The sequence below is a fragment of the Ambystoma mexicanum genome, chromosome 8 (genome assembly GCF_040938575.1).
Source record: "Ambystoma mexicanum isolate Mex_15411 chromosome 8, UKY_AmexF1_1, whole genome shotgun sequence".
NCBI lineage: Eukaryota > Metazoa > Chordata > Amphibia > Caudata > Ambystomatidae > Ambystoma > Ambystoma mexicanum.
The window spans coordinates 537,117,609-537,142,345 of record NC_090929.1 but is presented as its reverse complement, the minus strand read 5'-3'; the positions used below and the strand labels follow the sequence as shown (position 1 = coordinate 537,142,345).

General features: G+C 43.8%; 1 protein-coding gene across 4 annotated transcripts in view; it reads right to left on the bottom strand.

The window, feature by feature from the left end:
• The window catches only part of TP73 (tumor protein p73), a 510,790-nt gene that overhangs the window by 255,587 nt on the left and 230,466 nt on the right, over positions 1 to 24,737 (bottom strand). The window contains exon 1 of one of the 4 annotated variants that reach the window (XM_069610236.1): positions 17,327 to 17,541. The exons of the other annotated variants lie outside the window; for them this stretch is intronic. Coding sequence (XP_069466337.1) covers positions 17,327 to 17,365 — 39 coding nt within the window. The 5' untranslated portion in view covers positions 17,366 to 17,541. Of the gene's footprint in view, positions 1 to 17,326; positions 17,542 to 24,737 lie in introns of those variants that run through there. 4 annotated transcript variants of the gene reach the window in all.

Genomic DNA, 24,737 nt, shown 5'->3' with positions numbered 1-24,737 from the left:
ACTGGAGTATGTGCCAGCGTGTTTTGAGTATTTTGTTTTAGAACACACTTCTTACTGGAATATTTGGTAATTAGTCTTACTTTATCAATATTTTTTCCTCCATTTTTTTGTCTTGGTACCAATAATTCTTTCGGTTTTTGGTACAGCCAAATCAAAAGCATGTTGAATGTTGGATGTGCGGTACCCTCTTTCTTTGAATCTTTTTGCATTCTTCATTATAGTTTGTTTGACTACTACAGTTCCTCTTGGCTCTAATAAATTCACCTTTGTGAATATTATTAATGGAATTTCTGTGATGACAACTGATGGCATGCACAAATAAATTGATTTCTGTTGTCTTACGAAAAGTCTTACTTCCCAGCTTTTTACTGTATGCATGACTGAGTTGTATATCATAATCATTTTTATTCAAAAATTCAACATAATCATTTAATTCTGATTCAGTGCATTTCCAAATCATTAGATTGTCGTTAATATATCACCATATATGTACCATGCTCATACATTATGTATATGCACATCGTCTCCAATTGCATGCCTCAATTTCATATTGACCCATAAATAGATTGGCCAAACAAGGAGCATAGTTAGCACCCATCACCACACCATTCACCTGTTTGTACAACAGTCCATCAAAAAAAAAATCTTTTATATTATTAAGCCTGAATTCCAACACCTACTTCATCATTTCTAAATGTACAAAAATCGTTGCTGAGGTGTCTTTGTATGTTGCGTGTAATACTTTTAGATCTAAGTCATGTCTGATCGATGTGTATAACGCCTTTACGTCTAAGGTGACTAAAAGACATTGATCCTCCTATCGGATGGTTTCAAGGATCCGGAGTATGTGCATGGAGTCGCTCATATTTGGTTCATATACTATTGGTCTTATGGCTAGATCTATGTATTTTAAAATATTTTCTGTGATCCAACCGCTCCCCAGTCATAAGGGCGAGAAACGAAGGCTAAGACTTTGTAATTGCAATTGTAAGCCAATAATGAATAACCCAAACAGGGAAGAGGGTTATTATATGCAGATAGAAACTTGTCCCAGTCCTAAGAATGAGGTACCAAAAGAGAAACCAGTTAAGACAAGAAGTGAGGGGTATAAACAACCCAGGTTAGAGAACAAGCAGAGACTGGAAACAAGCTCTATGGTAGGAAGGAAAGAAAACCAATGACCTCAGAATTGAAGACTGGAGCAAGTCTAACATAAGAATATGTAATGAGAAACAGTATATAAGAATCCTCAATGAACAAAATAAAAGAAGAGACATTGTAAGACAGAGATGTTATGATGAAGAAAGTCTAAAAAGGAGTCCAAGATAAACCCACCTCAGGAAAGCTTGAATGTAAAGAGAGTCTACATGTGGTGACAAGAGTGTGAGAAAGTACCTGAAGGGAAGTTATTGTAAATATAGAACTATAGAAAATACGATAGCCAAGACTATTCTTGAAGAACTGCAATCATTGATCTGAAAGACTATCAAAGGCGATTATGTCAAGAAATATCTCTACCATAGATAGACACTGTAAACAAAAAACCTATTGGAATATAAAGAAAAGAACAGGTAAATATAAGACATTCTCTTGGCCAATTTAAGTTAGTTAGATATTGTAGTAGGATCAGATTGAGCTGGTATGGACGGAGGACATTTTTACTTTGGACTTCCTGACAACTGACAAGCACCTTTAGTTTCCTTAGATAGGTAGGGTATCTGTTTAAGTGAGAGAGAAGATTAGGCCTTTAATTATAAGTTTACTAAAGGTATTGAATCATGTCCTGAGCGTGCCAGACTCCTTCTCCCGGCCCACCACATACCGTTCTGCATGTTCAATTAAAAGTTTTATTATTTCCTTTGAACTGTGATCTAGGTTCTCTTCCCATTTCTGTGCCAAGTCCGAATCCTCTGGGTTGTTAAAGTCAGGGAATATAAGTAGCCTAAGACCCTTTGGTATTTTACCTTGTTCTAGGTAATTACACATTGTTCTTTTTCTGCAATATTTATTTATATATTTTTTATATAATCATTTTAGTCTAGTACTTTATTTTTTGTGAACTGAATACTGTTCTTACACCAATTTCATGCTTATGCCACAATAACCTTGAAAAGAACCCGTGTTGGCTATGGAAGATACTAATATGGAAGATATGAAATAAACAGATGTTTTTTCAAAAACAACTAGCACACTTGTGTATATTATACAATCAATGTTTTTGCTAATAATTTTTGTGTTTGACTAAACTCTTTTTGCTTCTATGCATAGAAAACATAAAGATAACGGAGCTGCGCATGATCCCCAGGAACTACTGGAAATATATGGTCATTGTCACAGTTGACATTTGACCAAACCGTTCCTACCAATTACACATAATTACCAATCGTTTAGCGAAATACTACCATGTTTAATGTCCAGCGTGCTTCTCTACACTTTCATAATTGGCTTTATGTTTCCACTCCTTCAAAATATCTGCACGGTATAACACATTTCTTTGTGATAGCTTCCCAAAGTGTGTGCAGCTCATCACAACCCAAGATTAAAAGTATTCATATGAATCACAAGTGGTAAGTGAACACCTCAGTGAAAAATATAACAATAAAAACCAAAAGCATGAGCACATCCGCAGTTGCTTGCAACCATTTTTAACTGAGAGTTACAACACACCATTTACACAATACAACATTTCTGGTTGTGCCACATAGGGCTTACACGTTAGGCTTCCACTTTAAAAAATAAAAAAAATTCTACAGTCTGTGTTTCTGCCAATGGGAATATTATTGTATGTTTTTTCTACTCTGATTATAGCCTTCCATTGGATAAACACAATGGTTGTGCTCAAATGTATGCAGATGGATTCTAACTCATCTGACTAACTTGTCCCCAGTTCTCTACTATGCTACACAATGGGCCGCATTATGAGTCTGTCGGTAGCTGTGCCGGTAAAAACGGCACGGCTTCCACTGGAGTCCTTTTTTTTCTGGCACCCGGCAATGGGGATTTTCCAGGGTATTACAGCCCCGGTGGTCCCGGTAGTTCCTCATTGCCGGGCGCGGGAAAATATTGCTCCCCATTTGAGTCCCATTTGACTCAATGGGAATGGTTAGGTCGGATGCACCGGCACCATGCTCTGCCGCCCGCCAGGTCAGACCTAGTGGGTGAAAAGGCACCACTCGCACAACTCATAGTTTGCCGGTCCAGAAACAGCGGTACTGGCAAGCTTACCGGTACCGTTGTTTCCGGACCGGCAACCTCGTAACGACTCCCAAATGGGAAAGGCATTTTACAACGGCACAACCCTATTGAAAAACGTTTTGTATATCAGGCCCAATGTGTTTCTTCAAAACAGTGTTTTTCAATGACCACTAGTTTCTTCCCTGGTCTAATTCGACATCCATTCCATTATTGGCCTCTATTTTGATCAATCTTGCCGGAATGGTCGTATTTGTGACATTTGCAAACGTGCGGTTATGGTGTTCAATACGTTTGTCTGCTGTTGGACCAGATCCGTAGTTAGGGTACAGGCTGTCCATCCCTTCTTTTTTTTAAAGAAGATCTTCTGAACGGTGAACTCCCGCCGCTGAACGCTACATGCTGTCCATCCATAATTTTTTAAAAGAAGCTGCAAAGTCTCCATTTTACCTTTACTGTTAAATGTTAAAGCCAAGAACTCTCAAGCTTTGTGGATTGTCCATTCACTGTCCCTCATTCGTGTATATTGGACACACCGACTAAGGTTTTGCAGATTCACAGTCAACTCCTCTCAAGGCCCTGAGCCTGCATAATAAAAAGCATGGCCCTTTCTTTGAATGTCTTACTGTTTTGACTCCTATTCTCGGGGGCTGTGTGCACCCCACCCGTGGCACAATACCGAGCCAGGTTACCGCAGGCGTACTCAGAAATGAACCTGACCTTCCATAAGATTAATTAGTCTCCAGATGCTGTACAGACTAGGTGGCACCTATTTCATAGATGACTTGGGAGAAGACATTCTAGAAAACTATTGCTTGAATGCAATGCAGGAGTGTATTACTCGTGTGCTTTGAACTCTAAACTGGATGTTTACATTATTCTATACACAATAACATCTTTTATATTCTGATGTGTTTTGTTATCAACGGTTTTGCTAAAGTGTACTTGTGTGATGTTTAAAAAAAAATCATATTTGTATGCAACCTAAGATCCTTTTTGGTTTAGGCTATTAGGTGGCGCTTGCGGTTTATAGTGATATTTTCGAATGACATATTTTCGAATTCCATTATGTTGATGCAATTTTGCCGAAAATGTTTTTTTCGATTTTTTAAAAAATTTTATGTTTAAAATGGGGGGTCCCCCAAAACCCCATTTTTTAACACTTTTTTTTACTTACCAAACAAAAAAAAACAAAATAAAAAATATATATTCTAAAAAAAAATGTCGGCAAAATGTTTTCGACATAATGGTGTTTTGAAAATATGTATTTGAAAATATGACTGGATACCGGAGCTTGCACCACCTCTAAGCCTATACTATTGCATTAGCGTACAAATGAGGCAACATGGCATATGAGGAGGTAGACACTGCTTGTGTTTGGTTATTTGCCCACCTAGGGCATGATAATCCCTATAGCCATTCCCTCTAAGCTCCTGTCCCGCCGTGCCAAAAACACCTCCTCATGGGAACTCTTTGAGCTTTTTCATTCAAGACTTACCATCAAACTTTGCTTTCGAAATGCCTGCCTGTGTTGTTTTAAGGCAGTCTTCTGAGCAAATGACTTAATTGGAGCTCTAAACTCGACAATGGGGTAATAGAAATGTTTTAACCAGATCTGCCTACAGCCACTCAATTTGTAAGCATTATGCAAGTCCTTCATTCAAGTCCTGTTGAAAACAAGCATTGGCAAAGTCAACTGTTTTGGCTTGAGTATAAGGATTAGGCATTTGCCAGGCACTGCTTTTAGATGCCCAGGTACTCGCACAGTTTTGCACCTGTATAACCAGCAGCCTGTTAATACCCCTGCAGCATTGCCTGGCAAGTGCCTTTCCCATGCCTACACAAAAGCACACACTGTTGGCATTGACAATGCTTGGTATTTATTAAGATTGCATCTATATTGTAGACCAGAGGTCTGCAAACTTGTCTACCCTGAGGTTTTGACAGATGATTCACCTATCCTAAATGTTACAATCAGATTCCAGCTTTAGACAGGGCCAAGACGAAAACACATCCTGAAATTGTGCTTGGCTGTTTGGTTTCTCTTCGTTGTTTGTTTGATTAAAGTGGGTTAGTAATCCTCCAAGAATAGTCTCTGTATTTCGTGATGACGGTAGCAACAGGGAGCTTGAAGCGTCTACCGCGGTGACCCAATCAATAATTCTGCACAGTCTTCACCTTCAGGATTACAGTATGATCGGTTTCGTGTGTTTTTACCCCATAAAAAGGATCAAAACGCATTGCATTGGGAAAAGAAAGACAAAGACTAGAAACGTGGAGTTCCAGTGACATGACGTTGTGTCCCCTATACTGAAAAAACAGACATTTTATCCAATGAACGGCCCAGTCTCACTGAAATACCTTGGATTTGGCTTAAAGTGGAAAGGCATATAAACGGGGCAGGCCCTTTCTGTTAAACAGGGAGAATGTGACGTTTTCCTCAGAGTGAAAAGTTAAGACCTGGAAGGCTAGCATTGTGAATACATGCCACCAAACTATAAACATGGACACAGTTAGATGACCGGAAATTGCTGACAGCTGAAGGGATTCTGGTATATTGCCTATTGCTGACACACTGATTTTACAATATTTCTAGCTACACCCTCACATCTCTGTGTCTCACAACCTTCTTACCAATTTCTAGTTTGGTTCCACCCTCTGATTCCAGAAGATTGTTTACTACAAGCCTATCAATAAAATATATTTATATTAGCAGTCTTCTTGGCACCAACCCGGAAGCACGACGAACAAAAGGTCACACACAGAAGCGCAACCTCCTGTACTTGGGGCTTCAGGGTTCCTGGCTAACAGACTGTGAGAGCAGGCAGCCGGAGGGAATCATAGGTAAGTGGAGAGGGCTAGAGGGAGGTGGGAAGGAGAGTAAGGCTGTGCAGCAGAGGAGGATGCAGAAGGGTACCCCCAAAGCGACCCCTGAAACCTCCGTAATGATGCAAAGTCAGTCTTTTCTTCACAGTGTTTAGACGACAAGCCGATATTTGATGCGCCCATTAGTTCTTCCCCTTTTAAAAACAAACTCAGCTTATTTAATTTTTTTATTTTATTGTTTAAAGTGCGGACCTAGCTCAAGAGCAGGGGAGAGCTGTACAAGGTTTGGGTAGCCAGTGATTGGGCTGGCATCTTTTAACAGTATCACAATACTGTGAGTTGCGTTCTCTGCGTCTTTGGGATTAGTACATAGTCAGGTGCTGTTAAAAAAGCCATGCTTTGAGAGATTTGCAAAATTGGAGAACTGAGGCATTATGAGCCTGTACTGGGATCAAGATCCAGTGGGTGGGCGCGTGACAAGAGAATGATTGTGTGTCCTCTCTTTGCGGACTAGTTGTAATTTCAGTTTTCTGGTCAATTTGCGACGCAAGGTGTGTGTGTCACCTGATATTTGGAGCTTAGCTGCCAGTTAGGCGGGTGTGCTACTCATGACTGGTTTGTAGATGATACATGCAGTCTCGAACAGTATCCTGGCCTGGAGAGGAAGTTGTGTAGGACGGGGGTGATTCGGTTAGATTTCTGTACACCCGTGATAAGATGTGCTGCAGCGTTGTGTGCTGCTTTCAGCAGAGCACGGGGAGGGCTGGGAGCCCTGTTAGGAGGGCATTTACCCCATCGATGTGTGTGACCACAAGGCCCTGAACTACGGACTGGAAGTCCTGTGGTGCTAAGAAGGGTTTGCTTTTGCAAAGGGTGGACATTTGGAGCTAGGCTCTTTGGACCTGCTTGTCAATTTGTTTCTGGGAGGACAGGATGCTGTCAATGGTGAAGCCTAAGGATTTTGCTGAATTCGAGAGTTGCAGATTAAATCCCTCTAGGCGCACATCATTGAGCCGTTGTCGGACAAAGTGCTGGTTCGCGGGAGGACTGATGAGGACAAATTTGGTCTTGGATGGTTTAAGTTTGAAGTAGGCAGCTGATATCCAGGACTGGATGATGGCTAGGTAATCACAGAGACGACTGATATCCTACGTACTTTTTAGTCTCATGTACAACTGAGTATAGTCCTTGTATTGGTGGGTGGCTATATCAGGGTTTTTGAGGAGTGCATCCAGTGGCTCCATGTAAATGTTAAAAAGGATCAGTGACAGGATGCAGCCTTGGGGGACGGCCTGGTGTCTGCCCGAGAGGCATGAGGTAAACTAATTCAGGACAGTGGCAGAGATTCCCATCCTGTTGGCGAGGAGGGAGAGGAGGATACAGTGGTTGACTGTGTCAAATGAAGCTGAGAGGTCAAGGAGGACAAGTTGCCCTTATCCATGATTTGGAGGGTATCATCCACCAACTGGATGGTAACCATCTCAATGGTACTCTTGAGACGGAACCCTGACTCATTTACGAGGTGTAGTTGATTGATTCTGGCAAGTATTGTGCACTAATTACTTTTTCCAAGACTTTGTCAATGAACAGGAGGTTCATAATGGGCCAGTAGTTGGCCAGGTCGCCTATGTGAGCATTGCATGGCGCGCTAGGCGCATGAGTTGTTTATTGACGGAGGCCGGGTTGAAAGCAGGTTTCAGAGAGGCGATTATTTTAGGTGGTCTGTGGGAGAGAGGATTGAGAATTTAGTCCAGTGGGGCAGTGTGCATGCTGGAGTGCAGAGGGGACTAATGCTTTGGAGGTTTGATGAACTGTCAAATTTTGTCTATTTTCTCAATAAAAAAGTTGTTGATTCTGTTGCAGGTTTCCTGAGTCACTTGCACTTAGGTGTCGGGTAAGGGTTTAGTACAATGCTTAAAGTGAATCTCCTCCTTTATTAACCACTAAAGATTCTGCTACAACCTTGGAAATGCTAATAATTGTTTGTCTTTTTTTTAACAATATTCACTTCCCTACTTTATTCCTAACTTAAATTACGTTAGTTCACATCCCCTCTATTGGAGACCTAGTTTCAGTCCACTAAATGTACTCAAGGGTCCCCTGTCACTTCTGAAGATTGCTCAAGAAGTAGCCCAGAGGAACGCGGTGTACTTCTGGGACTGGGAAGCTCTAGACCGAAAATGTCGTCTGAGTTTGAGCAATAGTTGTAATGTCTTTCCTGTTCCTTCAAGAAATGTGAATTGCTGAAAAGGTGCAATATTTCTATTAGGTGGGTTATTTACCTTGTTCTGTTACATCAGCTGTCCTTGTGTGTGTGATCCTAGCGAACAACCACTGTAATTATTTGTTAGCATGTATGTACACATTGCTATCTGATAACTATTTTATCAGTCACCACCATAAAGCAGCAAATAGGCAATACATGACACAAAGAGATGTTAATTGTTTGCTAAAACAATGTAGAACTGGGGTGTAAATTGCCACAATTTACCTAAAACAGGATGTACGTAAAAAAAATGGAGTACCAAAAGATCGAATTACAACATTGTGAACACCACTTGTGCGCATTTTGTAACTCAATCTTTTTTTTTACCCACCACATATGAAATGTTTGTGGGGTACACCCTTATGACCCCCAAAGCCCATAATACCAAACTAGGGGAGCGGAGCACCCCCTCGCAACCCCTGCTCCCTTTGTTCGGTATTTTGGGATTCAGTCATTTCAACCAGGCCAAATGAACACTAATTGTGCATTCAGTCTTTTTTTTCGGTCTTTTTGTGCAAACTCCCTAAAACTAACTTTAACTGGTTATTGACAACATATTATTTTATTATGGAGTTGTCATGGGGATGGTTGGAAGTAAATCTTTCAAATGAGCCACACAGTCAGTAAAAAGAGTAATCAAATTATAAGGTAAGCTATATTTGTTAAAATCAAACCATATGGAGAGAATGGGCCTCATTACGAGTCCGGCGGTATCCGTGGTGGTAAAACCGGCAGGCTGCCGCCGGACTCGTGCATTTTTTTCGCCACCTGGCTTCCCGGAATAACCGGGGGAATTACGATCCCGGCGTTCCCCGAAGTCAGGCGCCGGAAAAATGTAAATTCCCATTCCCATTGAGTCCAATAGGACTCAATGGGAATGGGGATGACGGAAGCACCGGCACCATTAATAACGGTGCTGGTGCTTCTGTGAAAGTCTGCAAGCGGGTGCCATCCCTCCCGCCAGGTCAGGCCTGGCGGGCGGGACGGCAGCTGCTCGCAGACTCGTAGTGTGCCGGTTCGGCACACTTGTAATAAGGCCCATTATGTCGATATATTTGCCTGATGTTTTGCGAGTAATTCATTGATGCTTACAATAGTTACCTAGGTTCATACCAACAATAATGTTATTTTGACTAGGGGGCGTGGCTAGAAGCCATGTGAGGCAGATATGCTCAATCGCAGCTCCTGCAGATTCGACTATTGAGAAGCTGCATAAAGCAACTTAAACCTACAAATAAGACTCAAAAAGGAAGGTAACGGCAGCTGACACCACTGAGAAGTTTTGGTTCGCTTGAGAAGACCGGATTGCCTTCAGGAGGGCACAAAATCACACCAGTGGCAAGGAGGAAAATGGCAGCGGTGTGACAGAGAGCCGCTCCTACTTGGAGCTTTGGAGTGCAGTCACGGAGAAACAGCAGTGCTGCTGGTCCAGGCGTGGGCAACTGATTCCAAGGAGACCAGGAGGGCAGAGAAACGGCGAACTGAGACGGATCTGAGAGCCTGGGTGCCGGCGCGAAGTGTGCACACAAGACAAAGGAAACCGATAATCCGAGATGTGCCGCATCAGAGGTGTGGCGGGCACAGATCGGAGGACGGCTCGCAGAGACCATTGAGTACACTGTGGAGATGCATTTAGAGACTGGCGGTTCCCCTGAATACCCCGGACAGCGTTGATGGGGCTTCGGTACGAGCGGCGAGAGGAGCAGCACATAAGTGGGATGGCCCGAGTAGCGTGCCGACAAAGGGCCTTCTCCAGAGAGCAGATATAGGGCACACACCAGAGGAGCCAGAAGAGCGAGCCAGACCCACCACAGAAGGCGGTAATGAGGTGGGGAGCCCTGATACTACACTATCGCTGCCATAATATATTGATCAGAACAGGGCCCCCACCTGCTACCCGTGTAATTCCTGTAGGTCACTGTGATAACGCCACACATGGTGTGCATAAAATAGGGATAAAGCCTCCCTCAGGGCAGATTTTCTGCCTCTGTGTGCACGCTTGAACACAGCCTATAAGCCGGCTGAGGAGGCTCGTGTATGCGGGCTGCCGCTCCTGGGAGCCATTTACAGAGCGACGTATGCTAAAGAAGGTGGACACAACCCTGAGACAGCGAATAGGGCCTTCCAGAAACAGAGTGCAAAAGGTATAAGGCCGCACTAGGCACAGCTGAACATAACAGTATGGCCGCATGTTGACAGTGCGCTCAGAGACCCCACTATCCACAAAACGCATGAGTGGCAGAGAGACACAGTCACACACGTCAGCATATTGGCAGATGAGTGTGCTGCCATAATTACAATGGCAACTCGGGGGGCTCGGGGTTGCCAGCCCATTGAGCACAGTAACGTATTATAAGAAGTAGAATACACCGGCTCAGCAGTGCTAAACACCCAAGTAGGCCCTGGTCCCCCTTTAGGATTCAGCATGTGCAACAAAGAAGACCTAATGAGAAAGCGCAAAACCAGAGGGCGTACTATACCGCAGCAACTAAGCTCTGCCCCTGGCAGAACAGAGAAGTGGGGGCTACCACCTCGAAGGAAGCCGAGGGGAAGGTGGAGAGAAGGCGAGAAGGTCCAGGCACCGGAGCCCAGAGACAAGAGGTGGAAGCACATACTGGCTGGTGCCTTCTGCAGAAGATATAGCATTGAGTGCAGTGGGCTAATTAACTGAAGGGGGCCCCGACCAGAGCAGCAATAAGGGGGACATGGAGCAAAACGAGAGACCGAGGACGGGAGATCACTAGAGAAGAGAGTCCCCACTGAAGCACCTGTAAACAGTAGTTCTAACACGACCAGCGGTGTACAATAACAACCAAAGGGAATAAAGGAAGAAACAAGCAGACCATAATGGAAACCTTTGCTAAGAGCCAGGAGCACCGGCTAGAGGGGGACAGCAAAGATAAGGTGAAAGAGCAAGCATCCCTCTCATCAGAGAAGAGAGACCCGGGAAACCAAACGATCCTGGAGACCATTGCAGCATCGCTAGCTACATTGGAGGGCAAGATAGATGCGTTGGCCATTGACGTGGGGCTACTAAGACAAGATGTCCGAGCCATAGCAGAATGAACTGGGAAGTTGGAAGAGCAGGTCAAAGAAAACACAGAGGTCAGTGTGCAGACTACGAAGGACATTGACATCCTCCTACAGAAAGTCAAGCTACTTGAAGATAGAGCTGAAGAAGTGGAGGGCCGGGCACATCGAAATAACATAAGAATTGTTGGGCTGTCGGAAGCAACAGTAGGGTCAGACGCCACTACATATGTTGAAAACCTGCTAATACAGGAAATCGGTGCAGGGTTCACAATAGAAAGAGTGCCCCACTTCCTCATTAGAAAGCCACCACCAGGAGCTCCGCCTCGGCCCATAATAGCCAAGGTCCTAAACTACAAAGATCGGGAGAAGATTCTTGCCTTTTCCAGGGCTGGCGGTACAATACAGAGAGCCTCCGCAAAGATATCGATATACCCCGACTACACTTTCCAGGTCCAAAAAAGAAGTACTTTTCTTTGAGACACTGATGGAAGCCCAGGACTGCATGGACAGGAAGCAGGTCCAGAGATTACAGAGCAAAGTCAACGCACTCGACAAGTGTGGAGAGAATTAGAGCAAATGACTCAACAACATTGCTTATCCACAGAGATGTGCAGTAGGGCGGTGACGATTAGACTACATCTAATGTGTCGCTGAAAAGAAATATGGAAGCAAACAAGATGTACAGTTATAGCAGGAGCAGTGAGGTGTGTCCCATCAAAGTTAGTATAGGGCTACTGAACAGTGCCTGCTCGTAGGGCACCAGGAGACTAGTCTACAGACAAGGTCGAATGGGGCGAAAAACGGGGAAGTCCTAGCGTGCCCTCCACAGCTGGACAGGTTAAGTTTGAGTGTGGTTTGGGGGTAGTTGTGGTGGGGGAGAGGCATTGGGGGCGAGGATTAGCATAGAAGAGAAAATGCTGCAGCACACTTTTGCCAAAGCTTGTCTAGTGACCCTAAGAGCACCTTGGGTACCGAGAGATAATGGCTGAAACTGTTAAAATCATAACCTGGAATGTCAGGGGGCTTAATAATTATATCAAAGGAATTAATACAGGAAACACACTTGGAAGCGCAAAAGCCAAAGGAACTTGGGGGGTGCGTGGGGAGGGATGTTGGTAGGATCCACGTATTCGTTGTATGCTAGAAGGTTCCTCATTTGGGTGGACCTGGCCATACCGTTCAGGGTGCTGACTATGAAGACAGGCAACGAGGGGAGAATGGTGATGATACACGGTGTACTAGAGAATCGAGAAATATGCATTGCATTGTGAATACTTATGCGCCGAATCATGATGCCACAGTTTTCTTTCGGTCATTGTATGCAAGGCTGGGACCATATAGAGACAGGATGCTGATATGGGGAGTGGATTTTAATTGCACGCTGAATCCCATTAGGGACCAGAAGTCGAAGTGGTCGGGGGCGGTGCTCCTATACTTTTTATTTTTGAGCTTCACTGTTCCTATACTTTTATTTTAAAAAGAAGCTGTTCTGGAATGGTTTAGTTTTAAAATAAAAGTGTAGGAAGAAGTTGAAGCTTGCACATCAGTGCAATGCACTGAACATTTCCATAAATAGCAGGTGTTTTTGTTCGGGGGTTTGGATTGTGTGTGGGAGGGGGTGCAGTGATGGGGTTTGGGGGGAGTGGGGCCAGATCAGCAGGGAACATAGTTCCACTACTTCTTTTCGTACACTTTGACCACTGTTAGGGACAGATCAGGTGAAAAACATAAACAGCCGTCCCCCCTAGCTAATGTACGTTTTTCATCCAGTGACGTGGCCTCAACGAAAATAATCATCCCTTGCTTTCAAAATATCATAGAAATGTGTTTTATATAGCGCTTCTCGGCACATACTGATAGCTTGGCAGCACTCTAACCCAGCTAAATGCTATTAGATTAATCTACCCTCAGAGGATCCGCGGGGGAATAAGGGCCGATAGGATTTAAACCTGCCACCTTGTGGTGGCACATTCATTAATGCAGCAGGGGCATTAGCCCACTGAACTATCTACATATCTGAGCTTCGCGTCTTTCGTAATTGCATGAATATGGCGTAGTTGCCATGTATGCCGTGTTGGAAATTAGCACATGTCATTTTAAAGTGTGCAACTGTGGCCTATTCTGCGTTAAATAAAAGCCATGTTTAAAAACGCCCATCCTGTGTGTTTGTTTACCTGGAGTGGTACTCACCTGTAAATATATGCATTCTGAACATACTTTCTGATATCTATGTTGTCTCTATAATCCACACATTTCCATCGCATTGATCTGTTGATTTCTATAAAAAAAAATAAACATTGGATCATATGAATCTTCCATTCGCGTCAACATTCATTAAGGTAGCTCAGTGGGTTGAGATGTATGCGCGACCTGATGATTCAGTCTCTCGCCTTTCTGAACTCGATATTGAAAGTTTAAAATAATAGAACTGTTATATAGTGATTCGTAATGATTTCAGTTACTATTACTCTGTATGGTGATACTCAGTTTATCGTATTCGGGCGAAGGACTGAGACGTCCTTTCCGGATTCAGAGGTCACACTGTGAGGCTGCAGACAGCAGCCTGGCGCGAGCGCATAACTCACGGAGCTATCTAATTGGTATATACCGTGTATACAGTTGATTTGAATCATTGCTATGCAATTTATTCGAGAGCCAATTCACCGTGTGTAATGACCTACACGAATGGCCACTCTTGTTATGCATTTACAACGTGTTTCTGCTACATAAGTATCCAGGGTGACTATGGGTTGCATAGCTGCGATCTGTACAAGTTCCGGGCATCACGATGGCATTCATGCCACTGCTGCTTGCCCTCTGTGCGCATTCTGTTCTGGCGACCACCGCATCACTGCTCTACCCGCCTGATCAGATCTACACTCTCTGCCTCCCCGTGAGGCTGCAGCTCCCATCCACTTACCCACATAGGGGGCTGCTGCAGCTATTTCCCAATCCCACAGCGCATCTCGCCCCGCATGCAGAATAAGGGAAGCATTTATTCGCTCGGTAATGGCTGTCAGGCCGTGTCATAACATTTGCATTTCGGATCCTCGCAGCTCAAGGGCTCTAGCCAGGATACAAAAGAGCGTGTTGACGAAGGGACTTCCATGACAGCGACCTGCACATTAACAAAGCAAATAGCTGAAGACGTCCATTCAACAAGGATTGCAACATTCGCCTGGGGACTGAACCCGCGCAAACACGTGCAGGGGGACTAGTAAGCTCCGCTTTCTTTAATGAAACACTTCGAGTTCTTGGAATCAGAGATTGGTCCGTTCAGGAGGTGACTTTGGAACTGTGCAGCTGGGCAACACATACAATAGCGACGCGTTTTTCCATGGGATTGTCCAATTGAAAAAAACTTTTCACAATCATGCTCCTTGCTTGGATCTGTGCATCAATGCAAGTGCAATTAACACTAAAGCAAAATGTACCCTTCCTTTTCGATTCAAAAGTATTTCATGATCAAAGCAGTCCTTGGTTCAAGCATGCACAACTTGTGCACCTAGTTTGTTCTATCCAGAATGAGCTGATCCACTAAGATTTAACTTTTGTGAAAGTTGAGCCTGCCATTAAAAGTGATGTAGTTGTCGGGGGTCTCATCACTCGCTTCGAGGTGGGCATTTCACCCATTGTTCCAGTACAACCCGCTTTTGCAAGATGGTTTGAAAACGCGTTGGATTTGCTGCTGACCGACGACGGCATTTCATAGACTGGTGCATGTCGGTGTACATTCGAAAATAAGTCTCAATGAATGCATGCCTGTGTTATTTCCATTTACCATACACTGATAGCATGCAGACAGCATGCCAAGGGTATGCATTGATAAAATCGTGGCAAAAATGTCGCCTGTGCAAAAAATCCCGGCAAAAATGCTGTGGTTTGACCTGGTAAAGGTGCACCCCATTACACCATTTAAGGGGGGGGGTGCAGTGGTGTTCCCCGCTTCCCTTAAATGATGTAATGGGTCCGGGCATTGCGGGTGTGTCCCCCGCATCCTTTACATGGATTGCGGCGGCAAAACCACAGCTTTTTTGCAGCGATATTTTGCGTCCACGGCCATTTTTGCTGCGATTTTAACACATGGAACCATGCCAAGGCACTTCAGCTACCAAATATGTTTGATTTCAAGTTTAGAATGGTTCATCCAATCGGTTAAAAGTGTTGATTGTTGGCCCTGACATCGGAATATGTTGCTAAATAAATATGTCAATGTGCTAAATCTGTGGGGGTGTCTGATGAAGAATGCCATACAGCTGGGCAGCTGGACAGGGAAATAAAGAAAGCCATGCATTGAACCCCCACCCCCCCCCCCAAAAAAGTATCCTTTCAATGCATTTTTACCCCAGAGCAAATTCCGCCCAAGTGCTAGGATTGGGAAAAATATTTCACCGGTGCAAAATTGCGATGCAACTGTATGTAGTATGGCCCACACAGGTCATCGTTATTATTATTTGAGTATATATTGAGCACAGATGTAGCTTCGGGAAGCAACAGAGAGCTTTAGAAGTCATAAGGGCAAGTACACAGTAGGTGAAGCAGAGCTACAAGGGTTATCAATGGGGGAGGGCAATTTGGCAGCAAGGGATCATCACGCAACTAGGGGAAACAAGAGGAGGGATGGGATCACCCAATTTATAGTATACCACGATGATGGGGTGCGCTTCCCTTGATGACATGTCGGGCCGCCCGTGGACTATGGAGATAATTCTGAAAAATCAACATATTGTATTGTTCATTACAGAGCAGCACCCCTTTTTTATTTGAACTCACAGGTCATTGAGGTAATGTGGGTATCTTACCCAGAAATGGTTAAAAGGTGGAGCAGCGGCAAAAGATTTCAAATTGGAGGGAACCAAACTCTGGAGCAACATTTCTACAGTTTTCTTGGGCATTCCATGCATCAATCCTTGCTTTGTGGATGGGGAAAGTTGTACTTTCTCTGCTACAAACTACCAACGGCTAATAGGTGAGTTTACAGGTAATCCCAAAGCCACGTCTGTGTTTACACATTCTAATGAGTCTTAATGAACTGTCTTGTGTTGAGAGGGTTGTGAGGGCTTCAGCTGGGTGGTGGGGGAGGGTGCCAGGGGCGTGTGGTCGTTCATCATTTCCACTGTTGGCTCAAGAATCGGGTTTTCTTTGAACGCCTCCGCTCACCCCACCCAGACCCCCACCACCTAAACCATCTGCATCTCTGAAACAACACACGTCTCAAGCCCACATGTGCCATGTTCCAGAGCTCGCATGCCTACAGAAATATCCCTGCGATCACACAAAGACACACAGGCATTGCACCTTTGATGAGGTCTTGGCGAGAACACCCCAAAATCCCTGGAGATGCCGGCGTGGATTCCGCAGGAAGGTGGCGCTTCTCGCCCTCCTTCGGGAATTCTGGGCACAGAGCAGAACCGTCCTGATAATTTTAGGGACCAACACTGCACACGGTATAAAGGGACCTCAACAAGACATGCCCACAACATTGTGGAAAATGCAACGATTTTGCTTACTCCTGCGCTGCAGGAATTTAACAGATTTTAGGAACCGAGTTGCAAAACCAATGGAATCTACTTTTTTTAGTCAAAACCGTTCAGCGTCTACACACGATAGCCACTGTGCAAAAAAACAGGCAGCATGGAGTGCTATGGAATCCTCATAAGACACATTTTCACATTTCCTCTGAACAGTATCCCTCCCGCTCTCATCCCTCCACCCCTTCAAGGGGAATTAAAACACTCATATTTGCACAGAGGGAGGGGTTATGTCATAACAGATATTGTGCAATTCTATGGGTTATATGGGTCCAACCTGCTTCTAAGCACCATTCTGCAATGAGCCGTGCTGTTTAAGACTGCGACTCATATGGCTGGCTCACACATGCTGCCAATGACCTGGCAACAGGTGTGCGAGCACTGCAGGTGCCAGATGGCAAGCAAATAAAAGCTGGCGCGAGCAGAAAGAGAAGAGCGAGTGCAAAAGTGCAAAGATTTATGAAAAGGTGCCACCTACCGTGGAGTACGGCTGCATGGGGTCACTTATGAACAGCATTTTACTGCCCCTGGAATTTACACACAACGGGGACCTTTCCTGCCACTGGACTCATGGGGTCTGGCGGACGAGTACAATTTGGAAGCAAGCGGGGAGGTGGCTGCGAATCTACACCTGTGGCGCAGGCACAGGCGACGAAGTTGCAGAGGATGCTGTGGTACATGAATGGGTCTCGGTGACTGTCCCCAGCTCCCTTGGTTCTGTCAACTAGCTTGCATCTAACAACAAAACGTGGCCCTCCCACTTTCCGGGCTCATGACTATTCATTAAACCACAGGGCAGGCCTAGACTTGCCCACTGATGTCTTGGACTGCACCACACATCCCACTGAGGGGGAGACCAGGGTCCTTCTCTGTTATTAAACCTTGCTGGTTTTAATTCCTTAAAGCTGTTGGTTGTTTGACAAGGTGCAAGGAATAAAAATACACTACAACGATCCAGGCAAACCTAACGAGGGACATTGAGAAAGCAAGCTAGGGGTGGAGGGTTTTTCAATTGGAAACAGTTATACACTGTCCTGGTAGTTTTTCCCCAGAGCAGTAAGCGATACCGTAAAGGTATACGGCACAAATAGTATAGGCAATGCACACTGTCAATAAGCTTTAGGCTGTGCTGAGGGTGCAAAGCATGAACAGAAAGGTTAATCTCTACGATGTGGCCGGCAAGTACACAACTCTCGTGTTGAAGATCGCAACACACATATGGTGATTGGTGTAGCTGAGTTTCTCAAAGCGTCTGAAATCTCAAGGGATGCAAGTCTGACAACAAAAGAGGCTCTGGGCCTGATTTACAAAGCATTTTTCTATTCGATTTTGCCACGGTTTTGTAAATCAGGCCCTCATACTTTAGCCAATAAAGAACATAGCATCAAGACAACATAAAAGCAAATGCATAAAAACGATTTCTGAGGTCTGAAGTTTGGAAGATTGTTGCTCTCTGATTGGCTAGCACCTCTTCATAAAAATATCAGTCTCAAGAACTGCAAGTGAAAGAGTATTATTGGACCCGGTTTTCACTGACATTTTCTGCGCTCGATGGCACATCCATTTTTGAAGTCCCTCTCTTTTAATATTAAAAGAAGCTGTAAAAGTGATCAACACATTTGGGGATTTAGATTTAAATTGGTTGCTCAATTTCTTTGAGGTTCAGTAACATCTGTTTCGCCTAATTCTGGTATATCGTAGTTCATAAAACCCACCAATTTATTAGATATAGTATCCAATCACATAAATTCAAAATGGATGAACCACTTTGCTAGAAAGCTTTGCAAAGATAAAAGCTATATTTTGAATTTTAGCCATTATTGATTAAAAAAAATGTGACCAGGCATAATTATAAAACGTATTTTATCATTACTGGCAGTTCAAAATTGAAATAACAATATCATTACCATGACAATGTCATTGGCTTGCCAACTGACAAATCATCATTAGCCTGCCAAATTACATGTTTAAACATAAAACGTATAATGGGACGTGTGACCAATTGCACTGCACCCTAATAGATAAAATTGTCCTTTGACAATCAATGATCATAATCACAAAAAACGCGTACATTTTTGGTGCCTTTTCCTTTACCGGGTATTTCAATGTATCCAGGATTTTATTGGTATTTAGTGGACATGATTCTGGCTAGAAAGGAGACTTGCACCATATAAAAACCAGTCACCAATTTGGAAGCACTGTACCTCTGTAGTTTCTTGCTCTTTTTTGTCTAATTGCCTAAAAAACATAATTTTTGAGAATTCAAAATGGGAGTCCATCAAAGCTCACCCCACTCTTGGTCTGTTAGATAGAGAGGCACAAATGAAGAACTTAGCGTCACATGGGATTGCGGACAGATTTTATATCTCACTTTAATGGGTGGTTCAGAAACACACGGCCTGAAACCAAAATGCAAGGTCTTTGGCGTCAGGACCAGGGAACATATTTGGTCCGACAGCCAGGCAGCAGAATCTGTTGTATCCAAATCTAAGATAATTTTCGGCCATCAGGGAGAGAGAAAGAAAATGTCTAACTTCTTAAACTGTAGCGAAGTCAACATTCTGTAGGTAAAAGAACACATTTAGTGTAACAGGAATATCAGTTTTCATGGGTGCCTTGGTGGCAAGGTAAAGTAAGGGATTTGTGTCTCCTAAGAAAACGAAGTTGACTGAATGAAGTTTGACTGAGGAAGAATTCTTGCTAATTTATTTCAGTCTTTCACTGGCTACTACATGCTGCATTGAAGACTCTCTGGGCCGCTTACGCAGCAAGCATGTGCAAGAACTGCCAAAGTGTGCATGTCTGATTGATAAGCCATGGTAGCTGGTTGAGTGGTTCCTGCTTTATTTCACTCGAATTAAGGAGAAGTCGAGCAGCTCAGTGTACTCTGGCCACCAGGGTCGGGCTCATCAGCTCTAAGAGGATATAATTGAGTGGTGCCAACCCACTCGACTTGCAGTGTGTGCTGTGTGTCAAAGACATTAAGTGCAGGTTAACATATGAGGAGATATACGTTAACATATCTTCTGTCAAATGATAACATGGGATAGACTCTTGCGCATCTAACTGTTTTGTGTTGCCAGACTTTGGCATGGCTAAACATCCACCCTAACTCTGTGTCGTCTGTTTAACTTGAGACTAATCGAGCAAATGAAGATTTGAATTCATTGATAAGAATTAGTTTTATCCTTGATAAACCGATGGCCAAGTTGTCTTGGGTCACAAGGCCTTAAATATCTATTTCCTTGTTTCATGCTCAATAATGGTCCTTTCTAATTGCTGATGTTTGTCTACAAGTGTGATGCATATTTTAGCTCCCACGATCAAAATGCGTCCCCAATAACATCAGCAAAGTGAGCCCTAAGTTTCTGATCATAAACTAGGTGAGCATAAATAAGAGAACCTATAATGCTAAATACGCAAATTTAGTGTTGCACATAAACGAAACATGTGCATACTTCACAGACATGAAGAAGACATGTCCGGCATCTTCTATCTTAATTTTGCTCCAATACTTCTCTGTAGAGCTCAGGTGGGATTTAAGCACAAGCAGCAAGAATTAATTAACCATATTTCCTTTTGAATATTCCTCCCCCACTTATGGGCAATGTGGGACTGTGCTGAGGCTCTGGGAATGAACAGGATTGTGGGTTCCACCCATGTCGCTTACCGGATCCCTAAATGCAGAGGACCTATGGACAATGTAGGTGAGTGAAATAGGATGCTAGAAAATGCACCTGCGGGTGGACGTGGTCGGAAGGTCAACCAAGATGGCCGCATATTCTTAGAGCTCCATGGAACAGTGAATGATGAGGAATGTATGAAACCCTTTTTTGGGGATCTTAACACATGCAAAGTTGAAGGATCGGTGCATGAGAATGTTCAGCGACACTGTGGTACGGGATTCGGGACAGGACCACAGTAAAGAGTCACAAGTTCTGCAGGACCTGCAGCACAGCTGTAACAAGCTGCAGCATTGGTGCACTAAGGTGGAACAGGCTGCATCCGGAGTACTCTCCTGGCATGAAGGAGTATGCACTGGTAAACTGGTCTCAAGCAAGGAAGGTCCTAGAGGGAAGAGGAGTGGAGGCTGTGGCCAGGTGCCAGAATGCTGTGCGGAGCCGAGGGTCCCAAGTGCAGGGTTCAGGACGCCGGGCTGGGTGGGAGGCTCTTCGGAGGGTTTTCTCGGTTCCGTCTCTGGTGGACACTGGATGAAGTGCTTAAGAAGGAAAGGGCGTGTCCATTTTGTTTTAGGGCAGGAAAATCGGTCCTTTTAACCGAACATTATAATACTGATATTGACCAAGCTAATAAGAGGCATGCTGAATCCCTGAGGTGGTTGGAATGGAGGGACGACTGTGATAAACAAAGGCACACAAGGTTTGCTTTGAGAGTCTCACAGTTTAGCACCTCTCAGAGGTGAGCTGACCACTGTGGACTGAGCCCTGTATACTGACTGCCTGCCTTGTTCAGAACATATAATGCTTCACCTTGGCACTGAATAGCTCTCTAATACCCTTCATCAGTCTGGACAGTACAAGCCACCAGATCTCATATTATTAACTCCGCAGCATGGGGATGGGAAAAATGAGGAAGAAAGATAAAGCTGGAGACCCTGACTACTTTGCACCGGGGGTGGAGTCCATTAAGTAAGGGTCTCCACAAAGAGGGCACCTAGACTATCCTCGCCAGTCAGAGATGCAGTGTTAGCTGCATTGGAACGTATAGAGAAGTCAGTGTTGCGCTTGGAGGGTACATTCGATAAACTCAATGAGAAGGTGGCGTAACTGGAATCTAGTACAACTTTATGCCACACTAAACCTATGGGGCATAAACCTGGTCACTCTAATTGAGAAAGAATCTCTTTAAAATGTTTCAATCAATTCAGAAAATATAGCCTCTTTTCAAACAAACTTTCAGAAAACATAAAAAACACATACTCCGTAAATGTCTTTTAGAAGGTAATTGTATTCATCATTCCTACAATATTCTTGCTCATCTGAATTTCACGATTTCATCAAATACAAAAATATTTCATAAAACAAGAGCAGAAAAATTCTTAACCACAAGCAATCTTTGTTAGAAAAAAGCTATTTTTGTTCAGCAAATTTGCTGAATTTGTAATTTCTAAGATAAGTTTCAATTTAACAAAAGGGGTTTTGTTTTCCCACACAATCACAATCACATGATGTTTGTCCACTACGCATTTCGGGGTTATCTTCACCCCTTCTTCGGGTGTTGATGTGTTGTTTTTAACAATTTCTCTGTACCCTAAAAGTAAATTTAACAAAAATCAGAGATTTGTACTAATATTGCCTCTATGGTCCAGCGAGCGCCAGTATCCCACGAATGAATTTTAAGCTAATTTCACTGACCTTGGAAATATCCAGGGTCTCTATAGTCAATTCTGACTGCCTTGTCACTTCCTGATTAATCTTCCAAGGGTCTGGTCAGATATTGCAATCACTCTGTAGAGAGAACAATAATAATGAACTTTTTACCCACCACAATCTGCTATTCGCTACATCTGTGTCAAAATAAATCTAAAAAGAATCAAAAAAAGCCAAATTCCCATTTCCCAAACTTACTTGCCCTCAACTCAACTGGTATCACAAACGCAACGCGGTGACGGCGAAAAGGCTGCAACCACAGCCTCCCGTCCCGCTGTGCGGTTTTAACTAGGATATCAATGAGTCACGTGATCGTAATTCTGATCACGTGACCCAACGTACCTTTCTTACGGGACCTACAACAATACCAACGCTTGTAAATACAAATATGTATCAAACGCAAAGCGGGAACGGCACATTGGCTGCAATCACAGCCTCCCGTCCCGCGATGCGTGAAGTTAAATATATATAAATCAGTTGCGTGATCAACCCGATCACGTGATCGCGAGTGAATATGATGCCTGTCCCTTGGTGTCGCCCCACGTGATACCAAAGTCATCACGTGACGGCCTGTCCGTGACGGGTCACACAATTCGAAAACTTAGACTATTCATAATTAGCTCCCTTCGGATTGTCCAGACAGTTGTTGATTCTTGTTTGTCGGAAAATCAAAAAATAATACACTCATGTACATATTGCGTATATGAGAAAGAAAACCCCCCAGTGGATATAAAATCCAGTGCAGGTAAGCCCTATACCAATGTCTATTCAATAACTATACTAAATTCCAATCTCTAAAGGGGCAACTATATATGATAAGTATAAACCAAAACCATCCCTGCTCTACAAAAAAGTGAACTGGGACATGCTTCCTTGGTGTTCATCCTCTCTTCTCCCAACAAAAATTTGGCGGTAACTATAGTCCAATATTAACGCGACCAGAGTATTCCAATCTATTCAATGCCTAAATTCATTCAGGTACCATGGGCGCTCGCCTTGCAAACAGAGACAAATAACTACATTTCCCTTATTTATTTAACATACTTCATATTCCATCATTTTTATTGCAACTGGAATCTAGGACATCTACTTTGGATCAAAGAACTGACGAGTTGGACCAGCGAGGTGCCCGGGCGGTCCTGATAGTGTCACAGCAGAGAACAGAGACGGATAGTGTGGTTAAGGGTCATTAAGCTTTGGACAACAGGCTTGAACACTTGGAGAACATAGTCCGGTCCAAACAAATTAGAATTATCGGCCTACCTCTAGGTGTACAGAGAGAGAGGATACAATTTCTTTTGTGGCTGACTGGCTTCCAGAGGTGCTTGTCATGGAAGTGGAGGAGGACCCGATATTCATTGAAAAGTGCTACTGTATTAAACAAAGTATTACAGACGAGCTTCGAAACTCACAGGTGGGGTGAATTCTCATTAACAAATTCTCTGATGCCCGGGATAGAGCTAGAATCCTGAAGGCAGCGAATGCAAAGGACACTGTGGAGTACCAAAAGCATAACATCATTGATTTTCCCTGACCTTGCGCCTGCCACCGAGAAGTGGAGGTGCAGACTAAACTCTCTTAAGAAATTGTTCTTAGCTCGAGGAGTGAAAGCAGGATTATTATGCACGGCGAAGCTTGGAGTCACTTTGGAGGGGAAGGAGTAAATTTCTTGGGACGTGACGAGAGCAGAGGAGTTATTAAAGTCTATCCCAAATTCTGCTTGGGCTGAAATGGAGAACGGATGATCATAAGAGGTCTATTACTGTTCTAGGGAGTCTACCGTAGAAAGGCATTTTAAGGGATTTGCTACATGAGAACGCGGTGTGTACTATACATGTCTACTAGATATTGCATGGGTATGGCTTTCTGAAGCTGGGTCTGTGGTATTCTATATTAATCCAGGGGGGGATTTAAACACTGTATGTGTTTAGAGTTTTTTTATGGTGCATATACCTTCACTGGGAGAGGATGATAGTGATGTGTACTGCTTACCGCAATTATAGTCTACCCAGGGTGTGTGTTCAACCAGACAGTAGGTGCGCTACTGAATTTATAAGAATGACCGTATGTAGCAACATGAGGGTGTGTGATAATATATAATTTAACTCTGCGATGTTGGAGAACATTGCGGGTCCTATATTATATTTCTATGTGGATATATGGAAGGACATTATTGTAGACAATGGGGGATGTGTCAACCTACCATTGTATAGCTCCCTATTTCCTTTGATTGTCAAGGCTCGCCAACAACACCAAACACCCAGACATAAAGATCTTGCTATCAACCATGAACTCTCAGGGTTTCACACCCAGACTCACCTCCTGTGCCAAGAACCTCGGGTTCCACATCGACAAACGACTCTCCTTCAAGACACAAATAGCTAAGAAAACTCAGACAGCTTGGTATCAGATCTCCCTCCTGAGAAAAGTCAAGCCCTTCCTCTACCCGGACACTTTAGATCCACTGTTTAAGCACTGGTCCTATCCGATCTGGATGGG